Source organism: Anser anser (assembly GCF_964211835.1).
Source record: "Anser anser genome assembly, chromosome: 2".
Classification (NCBI taxonomy): Eukaryota; Metazoa; Chordata; class Aves; order Anseriformes; family Anatidae; genus Anser; species Anser anser.
The window spans coordinates 44110496-44131036 of NC_139721.1; the positions used below are offsets into that span (position 1 = coordinate 44110496).

The 20541-nt window shown below is 40.4% G+C and overlaps 1 protein-coding gene across 2 annotated transcripts in view; it reads right to left on the reverse strand.

Annotated features, from left to right (window-relative positions):
- LOC310894147 (chloride channel protein C-like) overlaps positions 1-20541 on the reverse strand; it is an 84472-nt gene that overhangs the window by 17924 nt on the left and 46007 nt on the right. For both annotated transcript variants that reach the window (XM_083823916.1, XM_083823915.1), the window contains exon 12: positions 16672-16838. In XM_083823916.1, coding sequence (XP_083680042.1) covers positions 16672-16838 — 167 coding nt within the window. The remainder of the gene's footprint in view (positions 1-16671; positions 16839-20541) is intronic.

Genomic DNA, 20541 nt, shown 5'->3' on the forward strand with positions numbered 1-20541 from the left:
ACTGATATAAAATAGTTTAAAGTTAAGCACTTTGGAGAAATTCAGTCTCACGATATTTATTGCAAATTTATTTTTTCATCAGTAACATGTAGGAAGATAGCCCCTTAAGGGTTTCTTACAAGTCGTATACTTGTTTTTCCAGTGCTTTCTAACACTTTTCAGGTTCTAGGTGAAGCTTCAGGAAACATGAATATACATTAATTGAAAGGCATGCATACCTGCTACTACTGACAGTAGAGTGAAATGAAAAAGAAATATACTTTCTGCAAAATTCAGCAGTGATTTCTACAGAACAACCATAGGCCTGTAGATTCTGACAACAGAAGTCAGTGAACTTCTCTAGCTTTAAACTCGTTTCATATTTATTATTTTCAAAAAATACATTAATTATTCTGATTATCATCTGGACGCATCATAAGACAGAATCTCCTGTTCAGACACAGGCTGACACAAACCACAGACAGAGACAACTGGAGCATAAATTTGCCCACATCCTGTTTTACCAATGTTACCTTTCATCCCTGTGGTAAAAGCAACTATTTCCATATGCTGTTAATTATTGTCCTCCCTCCCGAGAGACACAAGGTTATTTTTTCAAGGCAGTTACTCTGATGTTTTGTGATGTGACCACCTGCCTAAGAATAACTGAACTGAGAAGACAATACGCTTCATACATGGCACCCACACAGCTGTTAAAGAAGTTTCTTCTTCTAAACTGAGATGGATTTAAATGAATCCTGAAAAAGAACAGTCTTATGTGCATCAAATCACGTCATGCCCATCCCCAATTATATGAAACAGACTGCAGGCAATGAAAATTTGGAACACCATCATATTACAGATCCACATTTCAAGAGACCAGAACACCATCTTATGGAAAAATGAACCTCTCTGAACAACATTTTGTTTCTGAATTAAAATGAGCAGTAGTTTACTAAAAGTTTACTTACCCACTAGTTTACCAAAGAGTCCCAAAGAGATGGTTTTTGGTTTTTGTTTTGTTTTGTTTTTTTAGAACACTACCATGGAATGTTAATTTTTCCTAAAAGAGTAGACTACTGCTTGTCCTCTTCTTCTTTTCCATCTCTATATGTCTGTATTTGGCTGTCTTAAACTTTTTCTATATTCAACATACACTGTATTGCTATTAAAAGTACTATTCCTTGCACAGTAGATATAATGTAAAAACATGATAAATGATAACTGCTTCCTGAATTACATGAAGTATGCGCAACCCCTGAATGATTTCTAAATTAGAGCAATGTGAATAATGCTACATTACAACAGATTCTACAGCATATTTACTAGCAGTACGCAAGTTTTCCATCTTCACAACTTCATGGTTTTCCGCTATTGCATGGAAAACAAATGTTCCACATTATTGCAGAAGTCCATGAAACATCCTTAGGTTTTCTCCAATCAGTCATTTGTATAAAAGCAAGGCATAGCTTGTTACACGGTTCCATGATCTTGGCTTTGTCTGGTATTATAAAGCGTCTGCATTGCCTACAGGAACTACAGACCTTGCATTATCATAGGTCAGCTTTTTCAGATGTAAGAACAACACACTAAGTATTAGCGCTGATTCACTGCTTGTTGTTAGTGACGTTTCTTTCAATTACTCTTCCATCTAGTACTGTAAAGAATAAGCTTGCTTTGAGGGGAAGGGAAAGGCAAGCAAAATAGCTATTTTATGGAGGACTGTTATAAGGCCAAAGCGTCTTTGTAGCAAAGAAAGCATTAACTGTCTTACCAGTGGCTGCTGTTACTGGTCACTTGTCCCTGTTCATCCGCTATCAGAGGACTGAACCTATTCTGCATTGGCAGACCTGAAAGTGGAGAAGTTGCCATTCTCCTTGTGCCAAGAGCTACAGGTCATCATGGGAATGGCCCCATTTGCCACTCACAACCTGCTGTGGGCTCTAGGTCCCTCCTTCTGTGTAGCTGAGGGTTGAAACTGTTCTTAAATGGGTGCTCAACACACTTTTACCAGAATGAGCTTTCCCAACAGCAGCCGGGATCCAGAGATGGCAGAGGGAGCTAGCAGAAGAGCCAGAAAGAGAGTACTACCAGTACAGAGGAGCCTGAAAACCATCTCAGGCACCTGGAGGTTCACATCTCTAGCAGCCACGCTAACTGCCCAGGACATACTCACAGCCCTACAGGTGGTAGTGCTCCCCACAGATTGCTTATATATATAAAATGTACACCATGCAGGCATCAGTCCTGCAGGCAAGGTTCCTCCTACTGGTGTGTTCCTTCTTGTCAACTATGAGCCTGCCCAAATACCTCCCAAGGACACTTTGCTTAGCTGGTAAGTGCCATTGCTGTCACAAACTTGTGTTTATGCAACAAAGCCCTCAGTTTCGCAACGAAATTTCAAGCAAAGCCGTCTCATTTACCATTTTGAAAATGTCTTTATATGTGGAATAATAAGAGGAACTTACATTTGAATTTTATCATGTAGATCTTTCTCACATGTTTAGATTTACCTCAAGGAGACAGAGCTATAAATAGACCACTAAAATAGATAAGGCATCAGTTTTTCTTTTATAGGATATGTGAGAACATTTTCTCCCAAAATGTAATTCACTACAATAGTGTAATGTGTTAGAGCATTAAGGTTGTTTCACCAAGGTTATGATATACTACTTTCAGGTTCCTTTCAAGAGTACATTCATGACTCTGGATGCAACATGGAACAAAGACACTCTGCTTTACGACAGAAATAGGACAGTCATTTGGTAAGAAGCCAATATCCCTGAATGGTAAACTGTCTTAAAATGATTCATGGAAATGTAGATTGGGCCCTGTTGCTATTAAATCTAGTGGAAGCTTTCCCACTGAAATAAATTGTTAAGGATCTAACCATAACAGATCTAATCATAATGTGGAGGCTTCCTTAGACAACATGGAATACAAGAGAACTTTTATTTTCCTCAAAGAGAGTTTACTCTGTATTTTATGTAAGCTTCAAATGATTAAAAGGATTAAAAGGATTGAAAAGTAATCCTAACTCAAACACACTTCAAGGACCAAGGTGCATGAGAAAACCAGCGGCACTGCTTGCTTGGAATGATTCACGTACTTGCCTTATCTTTTTTAGCTGCCTCTCCAGTCCTCCTCTTTCTGCATTGAGAATGATTACCCATTGACTCATTACAGGCCTTTCTGCTCAGAACAGCCCTAGATATTATTTGGGCTTCTTGTAAACCAAATTTCTTGTTTTATTGCCCTGAATGGCTACAGCATCTCGAGTAAATTCTTCTCAGGAGCTTGTTTTGGGGTTTGCTTAACATTTGTGGTGATTTTTCAGAGCATTTAAGCAGCATAATCAAAATTTCAAACAATTGAGAAGTTGGGGTGTTTAGCATAAGAGAACATTATCAGGTTGGAGGTCATTACAATTACTTGCCTGCATTGTAAATAAATTGCCAAATATTAGAACAATTCTGTTCTAGTTTCTACTATCATGCACTTCATTTGGCCAGAAAAACTGAACAGATTTATTTCATGATTTTCAATCTAGTACAAAATCAACCACATGTTTATGAAAATCTGCTACTACATTATAAAAACAGTTTATTAATGTTAGCTTTCTTTTTCTCTACCATCTTTAAAGAAATCCCATTGTGAATAAACTCACACCATTGCAGAAAGTTGCTTACATTTAAATCCAAATTCTGTTGTGTTTTTTTTATTGATAAAAAGATTTCTAAATACAAGCCACAGTCCCACCAATTTTCTTTTCAACAAGTCACTTGGTAAAAGCCAACTATGAAAAATCCTATCCAAAATTTACATGCCAATATTGATCTCGTTATATAATAGAATAGTACATAAGTACTGCAGAAAAGCTGATCATGTGCAGATGACTGAATTCAGTAGATTTGCAAGTGAATTCTTTGAAAAAAATATTTTTTTTCAGTATGTTCACAGAATACTCACTGAGATCAATAGATGGAAACAAAAAGCTCTATAAAATCTAGTTATACTGGAAAATGACACCACTTATATTAATTAATTTTAAAACAGATTTGCTCTACTCAGTACTAAATCCTGAAATAGATTTAAACTGATTTAAAGTTAAATTAAATGAATAAAAGCACAGTGTAAATTCAAGTAAGTGTGTTCATGCTAGCAATGCATTTTAATTTAATTAGATTTATTTAAAATCAGTTTTCAGTGGAACTTCGTGCAGCAGACAAGGCCTATGACTCCTTGCTGTCTTTTTTTTAGTTGAACACAACTGAGGGAGAAATTCTTCTAGTTAACCAGGAGCCAAAAGTTTGGCAGAGTTCAGTCTCTGTTCAGTATATCTACAAATATTTATATTGACTGTAAGATGACAAGCTTCCCAGCATCTCCTGGTCTTGGCTCACTCAATATCCTTAAAAGAGGGGACATTTAGCTTTTCAGTCCAGAGGCCTTTTGATAGCACAGTGCTTATTGTGAAATGTGTTGTTTGGGTTAGCTGAATGTCTCTGTCACTTATTTCCCAGAGAGGATTTGAAAGTTATATATGTTTAGCAACTACTGTATGCTAAAGACAAATGGATTTCCACATGGTCTCATAATCTGCTGGGAAACTGTCTCTCTCTAATACTTGAAAAAATGCAGAACAAAAAAAAAAAGAAAAAAAAAAAAGAAACAGATAAGAAAGCTTTTGTGTTTTGGAAAAGAAATGCGCAGGGGGAGAAAGAGCAAGGGGAGATATATTTGGTTTTTTTTTTCTGCCAAAATATTTTTTCTCTGTTCTTCCCTTATGAAGTTTTTCCCACCACCACCATCAGTATAAAATACTACCAAGTTAGAAAAATAGCAGCTCCTACTCACTTTGCATAGATATAGCTGTTTATACAAGGCCATTTAGCTTTAAAAAATTAAAATTAAAAAAAATAATTAGGTTGTGCATGGGATCTTGAGACAAGCAGGTAAAAGACTGTGTGAGTGGGTCCATGTGCTGGAACTACTCAAACAGCAGCTTAAAAACTAAGGCCTCAGCACACAACAAGCTGAGCTGTAGGTAAAAACACAAGGGACTTAGTTCTTGACTTAGCTTCCAGAGTGCAAGTCCAAAAACAAATGTAGAGATTGTAACTAGCCACTTAATTTAGTAAAGCATCATGTCAGACAGTATTAGGGGGAGTATGGGCATTTAAATATTCATAGCTACAGACAGTGCCCGCTTACTACTATCACCCAAACCTGAACGCATCTAAACTCACTTGGTATTTGTATTCAGAACTGTGCATTTCCCCACATGATTAGTAGTAAGTGTGGAAATGTCTCAGTGCAAACAAGCAGCTGCCTGAAAGCACCTGCTCTTACACATATATCAACAACATTGCGAGGCAAACACAGGGCATTGCACCACGGCCATGGAAGAGTGACAACCTACAGACACGATTTGGTATCCTTCTTCATATAGAAGACTGCCTTTGGCAGAAATATGGGAGATACTAAATCAGTTCTCACCCTGGGTAATCTGAACCCTCACCTGCTATCACAGAGATAATCAGGGAGCTGGGAGCAAACACCCTCACGTTGAGGATACTCAACTGCATTGTCAGCAAAGCAGGACACACACAAGCAACACATAGCCAGCTGTAAAGAGACTACACATCTGTGAATTGTTGCATTATATACTAAAGGTCACTACTGGTCATTTCATATAAATTTCCCAAAACTACTATTAGTGCACCCCCACCCCCCTTCTCTTGGGTGTCTCCACCCTGATCCCTGAGGCAGGTTTTTCACTAACTAGGAGAAGCAAACAACCTATGTTCACTGACAAGCACACAATCCTTCAAGGATTCATTTTCCCCATGCCCTTGGAATTCTCCCCAAAATCCTCCTCAGTGTAGCGGCTATGCAATGCAAGCAACTCTGCAACAGTGCATGCTGACCTGAGGGCTGCATGAACTTCATCAGCAGAAAATGCCAGGCACAGGAACATATCCGAGAGCTCCCCCTCTCCAGAGAGACCTGTAAGATGCCCCTACCTCTAGTCATGCAGTATTTTCTCACCCACAGGTAGACACCTAATAGAGGAAAAGGCCAAATTTTACCTAATAACTGAACAATTGATAACATTCAATCCCTCTATACAAAGTCTATGTCACCACAGGCATCCATATTTGCATGACATCGCTCATATCTGTAGTCCTCATACACACACAAATGTCTGTAGATGTACACAGAGAGAAGGAACAAAGATGGATTTGCTATCTTGATGTCTAATTACACTAATTACTAGTATATTCAGAATGGGAATGATTCAGATATCCTTGAATTTTCTAAATTATTATCTGAGCCTGTAGGAATCTTTGCCATTAAAAAAAAAAAAAAAAGTGTTAGGCTTTTGTAGAATCCATCTTCCCTGGCATTATATCCAACCAGAAGCAAAGAATGTCATTTCTCAAAACTACACCAGTGCAAGCAATTTGAATCCAAATAAACATTTCAAACAAACTTTCATAGGAATAAACTGGGAGAAACAAGTAAAATGTGCACTAAAATAAATACCTCGTGATCTTGCTTATAACTGAAAAAACAGGGAATTGCATGTTCTCTGGATAGATCGCTGCAGAGCAATTTCCAAGGAAAATTCACAAAATACTAAGCTGGCTCTTGCAGTTCAAATGCAATGACATGATGAGTTTCTTGCAAATGTATGCCAAAAAAACTAATACAAACTGGAAAGAAGAGAGGAAAGCTCCTATGAGACCATTTTTATAAAAGCTTCATTCAGGGCCTCCACCCTCATGTACTGTACCAGCCACCTTAGCTTTTCCACTCTGCCTGGTCCAAGAAAGCACTGACTAGTATATGAGAAATGCTGGCTTAAAAATATTTGGGAATGGACAGTGAAAACAATAAATGTTTTAATAATCAGACACAGATTATCAAATGACCTTTTAGTCAAAATAAGGTACAGAGATTTAGGTCTAACAGACTACAGAATGAGTGAACTAAAGCAATATGGATGGAAAAATACATGAAAAGATATATACCTGATTGCTCAGTACCTCCGAGAATCAGGCACTTTGTAATGGATAAGGGTAGTCAGGTTATTAAAACATACCATTGGTATCTGGAGATATAGATTTTACCCTAATCCCAGTTCAGAAAATAGAAGGTTCTGACACTTACAACCAGGGTTTTGAGCAAAGGTACTTCTTCCATTTGCTCATGTATTGGGAAAGAAAAGCATTTAACCCCTCAAATTTCAACATTCCCATTTTTAAAAATACTAGCCCATTTCTTACGCCACAAGCCTATTGGGAACCATAGTAAACTGTGGCCAGTCACTAGCAGTGTTCCCCAGAGTTCAGTTCTAGGGCCAGTTCTGTCTATTATCAATGATCTGAATGCAGGAGTTGAATGCATCCTTAGCAAGCTTGCTGATGACACTAAACTGGGAGGTGCTGTTGACTCTCTCGACAAGGATGAGGCCTTGCAGGGTGATCTAGATACCTCGGAGAATTGGACAATCATCGATGTATGAATTTCCACAACGGAAAATGCCGGGTTCTGCACCTGGGACAGAGCAATGCCAAACACGGTACAGAGTGGGAGATGTGTGACTGGGAAGTATCTCAGCAGAAAGGGCCCTGGGGGAGCTGGTGGCTGAAGGCTCAGCATGAGCCAGCAGTGTGCCCTGGCAGCCAAGAGGACAAACCGCGTTTTGGGGTACATTAAACACAGCATGGCCAGATGGTCAAAAGAGGCAATTCTCCTACTACATTTAGTGTTGGTGTGGCCTCACCTTGAGTATTTGTGCAGCTCTGGGCTTCACAATATAAAAAGGTTGTTAAGGACCTTGAAAGTGTCCAGAGGAGGGCAACAAAGCTGGTAAAGGGGCTGGAAGACGTGTCCTGCGAGGAGAGGTTGAGGACATTTGGGATGTCTAGTTTGGAGGAGAGGAGGCTGAGAGGTGACCCCACTGCTCCCTGCAGCTTCCTGAGAAGGGGAGGCAGAGGGAGGTGCCGGCCTCTGCTCCCTGGTGACTGGTCTCAGGACGTGTGGGAACAGCACAGAGCTGCACCAGGGGAGGGTCAGACTGGACATCAGGAAAAATGGCTTTATTGTGGGGGTGGTCAGACACTGGAACAGGCTTCGTAGAAAGGTGGTTGGTGCCCCACGCCTGTCAGTGTTCAGGGAATATTTGGACAATGCCCTCAATAGAATAGAATCATAGAATCTTTTAGGTTGGAAAGGACATTTAAGATCACCAAGTCCAACCATCCACTTATCACTATAAGTCCACCACTAAACTATGTCCCTGTGCTTTAACTTTTGTTTAGCCCTGAAGTGGCCAAGCAGTTGGCCTAGATGACCCTTTTAGGTCCCTTTAAACTGAACTATTCCATTCCCCCTCTTTTTTTTCATAAAAATACTGTAAGCTACAACTTTCTATATATACACTCATTATTTTGTAAACATTTCTTTAAATAACCCCCTGCTTTCCAAGTACCATTCACATGCAGTTCATGTTTGTTTTTTTTTCCCTATATTGTGACTTTATGGCAAGGACCCACCCCTACAAATGGAGAATATGCTTGTACTTACATCCCAGTTAAAAATAAAATCACCGAAGTTGGTATTACTTATGTGCTCTTCCAGAAAACGAGCAGTGATCTCTCTGCACCTGGCACTGTACCTACAACACAACATGGTCAACACATATAGCAAAAATTCTGGGAAAGGATTTTGTGCGTCTGACTTGCTTTCCTTCTCTTCCTTCCTTATTCCCAGCACTAGGCAGGACTCAGCTTCTTTGGGCTCTTTCCATCTGCTGTCAGTTTCATCTCCTATTCACCTACTGTCACAAACCCACTTACTGAATGGCAGCAGCTAATAAAACTGTGTTCATGGCTTTATGACTTTTCATAAAACTACTTCATTTTGTGCCCTCTTTTGCCATGTCTCTGTGTACACTCAATGTATTGAAAAACAAGCCTCCCTTGTGATCGTGTGAAATGGCATTTAAAAGTTTTGCAAAACTGATATTATTTCTAAAAAGGGTATTTCATTTCTCAAACATGCTGAAATTCATTAAAGTATTTTGTGCCATCTGTTTCCTCATTGCAAATAAATAATTCTTTCCATCATGACAACCGCTATGACAAGCTCCTAATATTTATAAGGATATAGCAACACTCGCAGGAACAGAAAAAGTGACATATGCATGAACAGCAAAGAGAATTAATTTCAGCTTAAGGTGAACTCGGAAGCAGTCGCCAGAGCAATAATAAAGATGATATCCTTACGTGTAACTCAAGAATATCAAAATACAGCTCTTATATAAATGGATGTCTGTGTTCCCATATCCAGCGAAGACTCCCCGGGGAATTCAGTGAGCTTCGAGTCAGCCCCACCACTTCTTGAATGAATTCAAAGAGTTGTTCAATGACATCTTCATGAGATCGGCCGCTCCGCCGGCACAGCTGGATTTCCGGCAAGGTTGGCTGGTTTTAAGTGGAAACTGTCAGTACCTGCCAAATGGTGGCCAGACACCAGAGCAGACTCAGCCAATTAGCGGAATACCCTGTCCGGTGGCTGGAGATGGGCTGTGCCTGTGCCTGTGTGCACGCTCCACCTGTGTGCGGCCACATCTGAAGGCTGCGGTGGTACCCGTACAGGCAGCCTGTCCTCCCAGGTGAGCTAGAAGGGAGTTTCCTTCGAGCTGGGCCAGCAGAAGCCGTGTTCAGTTTCCCACAGCCGAAAGTCCCAGCATGCGTATTTTACATACAGACCTGTAGGAGTTGGAGCAGCTTGTTCGCTGCCAGCCAGCTAGCTCTGAAACACAGGTTATTAGTTCCAGATGCTGCTTCAGTGTGTTTCCTCCTGTGGAAAGTGTGCAGAAGTCACTTCTTTCAGTTTCACAGGACTCCCCGGCAATGGAAAATGCATCAAGAGTCAGTGTGGATTTGTCATCCCGCCCTCAGCATCGAGCAGGCTGCAGCGTCAGCTAAGGCATCTGTGGAAAGATTTCTCCATGATCCAAAGGGACCTGTGTTACACTCACTAATGGTGATTTGACATACGAGGGCTGTCTCCTGATGGACCTTACAGCAAGAACCATAATCTCATGTTAAGGTCCTGTTCGTTGACATAGCATGCCCAATACTTGCAGCAGGATTACCAACCCCATGGTGGTCCCATTCACACCCTAAAGGGGACCTTGCTTTAGATAGGTGAGAAAAGTGCCTTGTGACAGAAACCAGAGGAATGGGACAACTGCTTCAAAACTCACCATATGTGATCTGTCTCTGTGCATCCAAACTTTCTCCCCAAGGTTTTGCCCAACTTCACCAAACCAGTCCTTCACATTTATTTGTTTTGTTTGAAGTTTGTTTCCCTTAAAAATCTCACTACAGAATACAACATTCACTTGTAAATACAAAATGTTTTCTTCCTAGCACTCAGTGATTGCGATCAGTATACAGCCTTGGTAGAAAACTTACCTTTGGCATATTCTGGAAGGGGAGGAAACCCAGCTTAAATTTCCCCTGACAAAAATGAAGGAAAAGGAAGGGATGGAGAAGCTTACCCTTCAGTTTTCAGACATATCAGAAAATACAATTTCTCAGAGCCTGTAAATATTCCAGTGTAAAACATTTTAGGCTCGTGGAAAGGTAATTGTGCAAATATACAGGCCATGTGTAAACATTAAAGTATTTACAAGCTTCTCCAAGGATTTCAGTCAGACAGCTTATTGGCTCGTCTTCACTATTCTTGTCATTATTTTCCTGTATTCATACTTCCATTGTATATACTCTGTTCTGAGGACTGCAGTGCCTACCAACACCCTTGTAAGTGCAGGAGGTCAGCAGCAAGCTATTAGTTGGCCCCCAGCCCTTCCTACCAAAGGAGAGTGCTGCTGGCCGGGTCTCCACAAGCCCTCCTCTCAGCCAGCTTCACACTTACTCCACATCGCTGCTCCATGTAAGCCTGCAACTCCTAACCTTGAGAGTACAGCACCAGCTACAGCTCTCATCCTGGACATTTTAGGAAAGGGAATGGCTAAGGGTGGGAAAGGTTTATTTTAGGTTGGAGGAAGGGTTGTATCTGCTGGTATTTACTGTAGCATGGGAAGAGGTTTTTTTTATTTATTTATTTGTTCAGACTCCACTCTAAAAATAAACAGTAAGGCAAACAGAATATTGGGCATCTTTATATGGTTTTAACAATCTAAATAAATAAAGTCACTTTGATTCATGCCATGCCTTTAGATAGTAGTTTCATTAAGTAGTAAAAATTAGAGCAGGTTAAAAATCATCTTTTAGGGTTCACAAGGCCTTACACTTAAGAACTGACAATACTTTACTAACACAGCGATGCTGAAAGCTACATGAGGAATGTAGGCACCATCTCTTTTTTAACTGAGAAAACTGAAAAATAAATTATTTTGACCAAAGCAATATGAGGAAATGGGGCAGACCCAACAACAGAACTGCAAGTTCCCCTTGGTCTCCCACTTCTGTCCATATAGCCTTCATTTCTGCCTCATCTGAATCTTTATCAATATTAGTACTCTATTTACATATGACTTTTTCCTAAGAAACATTGTTCGTACATATTCGGACACTGAACTCACTTCATAATAAATGTGAAACATGGGGTGAAATTTAACATTAAAAAATTCTGAGAAAACAGTGTCTCTGGTCTCTGAAGACACTGCCTTAATGGACTGAAATGACCCATTAGGTCATTTTTGTAGATCACTCACTGCCACTAAGAGCTGTTTTTCCCCCAAATCATGTCAAGGAAGACAGTCAGATCTCCAGAAAACTACAGGCTAAAGGGCATTGTTCATCACCACCTGTCAGAGAGCAAAAAGTACATCAATAAGGTAAGTATCCAGGTTAATACACAGCTGCAGCTCTGCCCAGCTGTAAGTTCACCTCTTATTCACATTCACATTAAGACATCGTTCTTCACATAAATTCATGTACATCAGATTCATGTGAACCTTTTTATTGGAATAGCTTTGGATAATTTGGAGCCCAGCACAGTCTGATGGCCAGAGCCCAGTGAAACAAGCTAATATTAACTTCTTTGCCGATTAACAGGACTGTGAAGACAGACAGGCTGGACTTTTGCACAGATATCTGTGGGAGCTGGTGCAGGGCAAGAAGGCACAATAAGTCCTTTCACCATCCCACACGAGAACACCAAACCCACGTTAAAAATAAGATGGGGCCATGCTGCTATTCTTCATAAAGCACATAAAGTTACATCTGGCCCTGACATAGGATTTCTGTCAGGAGGCCAGTACTGCCTTGTCATGGCTTTGTACAGTTGCTTCCCAAGTAATGGAATCATACTAAACTCAAAGCCCAGCAAAGGAGAACAGACAGAAAGGGATGAAAAAAATGGTTCCTTGCCATGTTTGTTTAAGCCTGACAGAGGGGCAACTTAAAACCCACATATAATTTTAATAAATCTCACCCACATCTCAACACCTTCCCTCCATCATTTCTGCAGCAGCCAGGGTTCTCCCCAGACAAAGTGTGGCGTTGTTACAGCAGCTCCCTTTTCCTTTGTGCAGCCAGGACAGGATCCAGCTTCCACCGCAAGCACTCTACAAAAGATGGGCTGGGTGCCCTCTGATGCGAAGCCATTGCCAAGTCCACCCCCTAATGATGCCTCTCAGGATGAAAGCACTAAGCAGCCATGAGACACGCTGACTTTTCAAAGAGGCGAGATGGGATGCACCACGTGCATCCTGGTAAATTGGCCCTGAATGAACACCCTTGTCAGCAAGATGAGCAAGGAAACTCTTAGTGTAGTAGTTGCTAGTCTAGGCCCAAACCAAAAACATACCCCCTGAGTCTGGTGATTTTCAAAATCCAAAGCCTCATCTAAAAAGTTCGCTAATTACCCCAATTTTTATAACAGGCCAAACCAGGACCTTGGATCCCAAATAACCCTCCAACTTGGGTTGGCTCAAATTCTGGGTCCAATGTCTGCGGTGTGGGCTAAGGGAAAACCAGCAAGGATAAAGGAAAAAAAAAATCACCCTTGTTCGGTGGATCTTTAATATAGGGCCACCTCTGATACACTTTAAAAAAATATATAATGAGACCACTATAATATATATTCCAGCCAAAATTCTTGGCTCCCAAAAACAGCTTTATATGGTATGCAATACAGAAACACCCAGGAGACGCTATAAGAACTTTGACAAGGCTAATATTAAGCTAGAACAAAACAGAACTACTGGCACCAGCTCCACTCAGCTCTTAAGTAAACTTGTCCCATTAAAAAGTAGCCTCTAAGATATTTTCTCTCTGAAGTGTATAGTAGCTTATAAAAAGCAGGAAGAGTTGGCAAGACGTAGATGTGTTCAAGTACTCCTTACCCTCATTAAAGAACATTCCCTGGCAGCCAGCAGCTACGAGTGTTCCAGTGAACCAGATTTTATAAGAGGGGTGTTTACGGTGGTGTGAGACATAGCTAGAAATCATGGTGCACTGTAGCAGCCGTGTACTAGACACAGCTGTGGTTGGAGCCTTATCAGCCAGGGCACAGAATATAACAGATCAATGAAGTATTAAGAAAACAAACCTCAAGCCTCTCTGCTCTGTAGGAAGAAAGGCATCCAGAGATGCCAGTGCCTAAGGAGGAGTTAGGTAGTGGAAAACCACGGAGGATCAAGGTCTCACTTCCACCAGTCTCACTTATAACGCTATTTACAGAGTTGTCTTCAAAGTAAGCAAGTACATAATTTAGCTTCTTAATATACCCACTTATTTCCACAGGAGTTAGGAGTTAAATTATTTTGTGGATCTGGGCCTTGACATCCCTTGGTCACTTAAAAGCTATTTTTCCCTTCTCATTTAAGCGTCCAAGAAACCTTGTGCCTGGGGATGTTATCCAGCCCAGGAAGAGGAATGAACTAATGATCTAATACAGATCTTTTCATTCTTAACACCTATGAAGAAAAGAGAAGATCCGCACTTTCTCTCCTACAGTATGAGTGCTAAATGCCTAAAAATACATGCTCTCTTGAATTTCACATTTTTCCTCCCTGCTACCAACTAGACACTGCTTTCCAAAGACTTTTCAGTTTCAGTTGAAGAAGGATAGCAATTTATGTGGCATTTCTATGGCTATTAAGCAAGCTGTTAGTTATCCAAGCCTTTCACCCTGCATACACAAATACGATTTATCACCTGCTTATAAATACATGTTAGCTACCAGTTCCTACACAGCTGATCTCATTCCCTGTTATGATTTGGGGAATACAGAAGTGCACAATTTATACATTTTGTGATCTCACAGAATAGTTAATTGAGGAAAGGTGATGCAGAACCTGCCCCATGTGCAACTGTGTCACCTATGCTTTGCCAGAGCAGGAATACTGTGATTGTGCACTCTCTGCCAAGTTGTTACAGACAGAAAAAGAGGACAATTTGTGCAAAATGATATCTGGATATAGGCATGTGAAGAATAAAAATACCTCCAAAGTGCAGCAAATAAGTGGAACTTGAAAACAGCAGAGCCTCAGATAGTCAGGGTAGTCACCCTGCAATAAAAGACTAAAGAATAACATAGGCGAGCTTCCACAGCATCTTGTTAGCTGCAGGACCAGTCAGAGAGAAAACAAATGAGAAAACTTGGTCTGCATGGAAAAACCATGAAAAGAAAAGTCATGGCCTGACACCTTTCTGTAGAATTTTGACTCAAGTTTCAGGGATGCTCAGAAATAATGAGGAAACAGAGACATGGAAACATGTACACGTTTTTTTTGTTTGTTTGTTTTTTGACAGTCATCTTAATCTGTGCATTTTTATGGCTAGGTAAAATAACAGGAGCTTGCTTTTAGAATGCTTACAAAGACTGTGTGTGAAACATCAGAATTTGTTTAAATTATGACATGACTTCAAGAGGTGCATTATTAATCCAGAGTTGCCTTGAGTCAGTATTTAGGATTTGGGGATGCCTAAACTCTAAGTCAGATCAAAGGATTGGTCCAAATTCTGGAGGTCTGAAGTGGCTGAATGGTGAAGCTTCATTTCTTTGAGGAGATAATAACGTAACAGAGCATCCAAGAATAGTGCCTGAGAAGCCAAGCAATGGGTCGATGCCGTAGCCTATTCAGACTGTCTAAGAAGATTTAGACTGAAAATAGCAGCCTGGAAGGTGACCATCTATAAAGTTTTACCAAGTTGTGATACTATTTTTTTGTTTTGTTTTAGAGTGTCAGTATATTCTGTGACCACATTTATCTAGAAACTTTCTTTAACATTCCTGGAGAGGAAAGGGAAAGGAGTGGGAGGGAAATTAGATTATTCTTATATAGATATATGTATAGATTTTTAGATAGATTTGTCCTTCAAGGGAATGGGACCTCACTCTGAACCAGGAAAATAGCTACAATTCTTTTCATGGACTTGTCATATAACTGGAACACCAAAGGGAACCTTATGACTTCTTCCCCTCTGTTTTATCTGCCATGTTACAAATAGAAGTCATCCCTAATATCACAGATTGTTTTCATTTCCTCCTACTACATTGCTGGCTTTTTCCCTCTCATGTCAAATACCGTTAGAATACAACCAGTGTTCAATGTGCTCGCTAAAAACTTTCAGATATGGCTACATTTAGAAGTGTGAATAGAACAAGTCACCAATATTTTCACTGTTCTAAAGGGTTATTTGAAAATATGAGTTTTTCTAGTAAATCCCAATACTGTGAGAAATGACAGCTAAAATGTCCTACAAATAGCTTTGGTCATGGACGTATACTACCCATATATCCTTTAAGGAAAATAAAAAGTCTTCCTGTGGTAAATAAATAAATTCATTTTTCCTTCTATTTTTTCACCACATTTCCTATTTCATTCCTACAGAATACCTTAAAGAAACAGCATTTCTGCATTATTTTGTAAAAGACAGCAGTACAGTTCTCGCTACCTACAAGTAAGTGTAGACCCAGAACCTACATTTAGAAGAGAAAATTGTTCTTATTACTGGTTATAAATGGTTTAATTACTGATTATAAATGTTCATCAACAGACTGAAATTTCAGATACCAGCTCATATACAGGACAAATGGGGTTAATCTCACCTGACCTAGTAAAAAGTAGTTGTTTTTTTCCAGGCTATTCATTCAATCTAAGTCAGTGGAGGCACTTCCAGAAGATAATTCATCCGACCTGCCTCAAATTGCTATCCTTGGATGGCATGACTCGCCTGAAAACGTACTGAATATGCAGGAAGCCTAGTCCAGTCATCTACAAATTAGCTAAGGGGAACTTCACCATAAGGAATTCTATAAATTGTTGTTGTTCCTCTGCTCTATGGCATCTGCTCACAAGAAACAGTTGCAAATGTCTGAAAACCTCTACTAGTTTCTCTATTGGACCACTTGCTCTAATAAACAGCGTCTAACTAGACGGTTTAGGCATTATGGAGCACTTAGTGCTCTCAGGACTCTGGTGAAAGTGGTAATTCAGATGCTACCACAAACTCTAAGAGAAAGGGGATCTCCATTGTTCTGTTCATACAGAACATTGCCCTGTGAGGTCCATGGTCAGGATCAGGGTCTCCTTTTACTCCTTTGTCCTTCCAAGCTCCACAGCACAGAGGACCCACACAGTCTCAGTGCAGAACACGACACAGAAAACTTACAGATCAGCAACAAAAGAGACCTCACCATTTTCTCCTGTGATGAACAATAGGTTCCACATCCAAGTAGGGAATGCATTTCAGCCTCAGGAGAGAGCTGTACAGGGACACGTTAAAAAAGTCACCAACCATCTTGGCCACCATGACAGCCAGCATTATCAGCAGCAAGGACTGGACATCATTCGTGATCTCTACCTAAGGAAAAAAGAGAACAAAGGACTTGCCTTTTCTTTTTCTTTCTTACAGCTGGAGACAATAGCATGGGTTTTGAGTAGAGGGCTACCTACTTCTTTCACAGGGGAACAGGAAGCAATTCAGTCACCTTGCCTCGGTTAAAACTAGAAGAGCACACACTCTCCTTCCGAGGGATAGGTAATCAATCAACACTTCCACCAAAAAGCCTTGGCTGACGCAGTGACAGCTCCCCCTCCCGTTCCTATCATCTTGAAGCACTGCACTGGCATTAAAACTCACATCTGATTCCCATATTTCAGGTGCTTTGTGATAATTTTGCAGTATCAGAGCAGGGTAAGTAGAGATGGAGTAGCCAGATTGTTTTAAATAGCTTGGCATTTTGACAAATATTAAAAAATGCAAACAAATCCAAATATTTTTCTTTCTTGCTGAGCTCAGGAGATATAAAATTGTTTTCCCATACTGCTGCTTCAAGACAGAATGAACTCCTTGTACAAACATCGTCTTGAAAGATGCCAGAAAAGGGAACAAGAAGCTTTCAGCAGAAGTCAAGCCCAGGAGATCAAGCAGCAGGAACATCACACAGTTGCCACGCTGAACAGCATTCAGCAGTACAAGACATGGTGCAGGCATCCCTTCCCCTGCGATCACAAATCTATCGATCTATCTACAACAACACCTGCTGCAGGGAAACAGAGTGCATACGAGGTTCTGGTACCTAAAATATCTTACCCGAGTACACTTGCATTTTCTCCCTACACATTGAAGGTATGGTCAGGTGAGTGGCAAAGTATTTAGCATGTTTTAATACTATATCCCCCTTCAATTATTTGGTTTTACCTCCACAGACAGACACAGCCACCATACTGTTAGCTCACTGCAATGCAAAGGTAGACTGAGTTCACATATCCTGAAGACATTGAACAGCGATGGTGGCAGTGACTTCATGAAGCACGCCAATATAACCGCCTTTGAACAAAGGATTCTGAGTGAATCATAGTGCTTGAAGTAAAGAGTAACATGAATGCACTTAATCTGTCTAAGCCCAGCTCACAACTAGGTCAAATATTTTTATTGGTGAAAATGACTGCACAGAAATATTCCCTTTATGCTACTTTAATACTGTTTTTTAATTATTAAAACTGCTATCCCCTTCCCATTATTCCCTCTATCATTTCATCTTATTAAAAAATAATTAGTTTATTCATTAACAATTATCCTGGAATAAAATATGCAAACTTTCCTCCTAACACTAAGAGGCTTTTGCCCAGAAACTTCTCTCCAATTCAGACAAAGTGAATTGCAGCACATTGCCATTTAATAGACCTCATTAGCTAGAGATTGTTAAGTACTCCAAGCATCTACATTCAGCGAATGCCAATAAACACATTTCTGCCTGATAAGCTGTAGCACTTTTATCCAGGCTTTATACTTTCACCCTTGTGCCGTCTCAGTTCTGGGTTCACACTGATAACATCAGGGATGATTTAGGGTATATGCCAACAAGGGACTCGTGGCATGTTCAGCCGTGCACGACAGGGTCATGCAACTGTCCTTCCTGCTTGGACATAGCTGAGGATTTCTAATAACAGCACAGCATTCTTTGAATGTCTTTTTAAACCTAGTGTTCAACTGTTTTATTTAAAAACACCAGGAACATGTCAGTTGAAAGGAAAACAGCAACTGTGGGATTTTAAGAATTGCTTCAGCGTATCTGCCACAACTCATTCACACAGATGGAGACTCCTTTATTGTGGATTCCTTTTAAGGTTATTTTTAAAGTATCTTGCTATGGGGAACTCTTCTGGAATAATACAAGTATTAAAAATTAATATAAAAGTACTCTAAAAAGCTATAAAAGCACTCTAAAACTCTAACTTTAAAAACTCTTGAAACTCATACTCTGAAAACATTCTCAAGTGATTGCTTTAACCTGCAAAGAAGTAATCTCCCCCAGAATACAGGGAGAAAGCATTCATTAAGTTGTGTGGATATTGTTACTACTGTTCCAAAAATCAGTGGAAACCCCCTGGACATGGACAAGAACTGACTACAGACTTGAGAACTCAAGCCATGTGCTCCTCCTTTCTTCTAGCCACAGGAAGCTAAGCATCCAGCAAATGAGACATCTTCCAAAGAGGACAAAAGAAGAGGTTACCAGCAAGGCCAGCCCAAGCAAAAGGCAAATGCAGGCAGACTACGGGAAGCAACAAGTGGACATTATTGCCAACTTCGTAGAGAGCACAGGAGCATGCCTGGTGCCATGAGAGCCTTAGCACTGCTTGCTCATCCCAGAAGCAGCAAACCTGACCACCTCCAGAACAGTAAGAACCAGAAAGCTGGCTTTCCAGGCTCCCCTCCTTGCTCTTTATCCCATTTTATCCTTTCCTCCTACCCTCCCATCCTCTAGTGGGAACAGTCAAGCTGGCCTGGCCCGCACCCTCTTCCTTTATTCTCTCAAATATTCAGCAACATTTTACATCTGCTATTGAGAAATTCTGTGGCTGGTGCTGATTTTCCCCAGCACTGCAGCCCTCCTGAGTACTGGGATCTGTGGGGATGGCTCTTCTCTAGAACGCAGCAAAGCAAACACTCAGAGCAAGTGCCTCTGGGTTCGGTGTCAGACAAAACTTCCTCCAAGAGTTAATGCCTGCCAAGCAGAAATGCTGTTTATCTTTGGCAGGCTAGCATGGCTGAGGTCATTAAAGAAAGACATGTTAAAAGCATTTTGAGCAATATCTTCTATATGTAAGTAAATTGAAACTTTGGCCAAAACCGAGAAGCTACAGTTGTCCTGAACTCTCACTACAGATGGAAACAGGAGAGTCAATTTTTGTGATGTGAAATTTTCTTGGACATAGGTAATACTAGAACAACACTTCAAAGCAAGTCTGCAGATGACTTAGAAATCAATGATACATTTGAAGCATGAGCATGAAGGACAGATAAAATCATTTTTAAAATGTCAAGAAAACTCTGCATGAAAATGTAACCCATCACATGAGCTTAAGCTAAGATGGAGCTGTATACACTACTTATAGACCAAGTTATTTGTGATGCTGGTCTAAAGCAAAGTTTTTATAAAAGATGGATTTGATTCCACATCCAAGTATTTAGAGACCCAGAGAAAACCTTACTTCCTACTTACTGGGAGTTTTCAAGTTGTAGAATTTATTAGAAATAAAAGCATACAAAATACAAGAATATACTCCAGAGATCAAATCAGAAATGCTGGGGAAGGCAATTGGAACAAAGAATGAATCGCTCACAAAAATGCAGTCACTCACACAGTAGAAGTATGCCACAGCAGTGAAGGAAAATGAAGAATTCAACAAAACCTGTCAAAGCCCTGTAGCTAAAAGCTAAAGCCACTAATGTCAAGGACGCTGGAAATGCAGCAGCAAAATTCTCCTTAGGGTATCTTGATAAAAATCAAGGAAGCACAAATTAATCCAAGAATCGCAATAGATTCAAGTTGTCTTATACAAACATAAGGACACACACAAATCCACACATGTGCGTGCACACACGCACATACGTGCATTTCATAAGGCTTTGTTAGTAGTCTCCCTGTTTAGAGAAGGGCCATCTGCTCCCTGCTGAGAGAGACAAAGTGCAGAGCCTCGGGACTCGCCTGTACGAGGAAGTCAGCGCGCAGTGAGCCTGGGTGTGAATTTACTGCATATTAGCTACTCTGCACTAA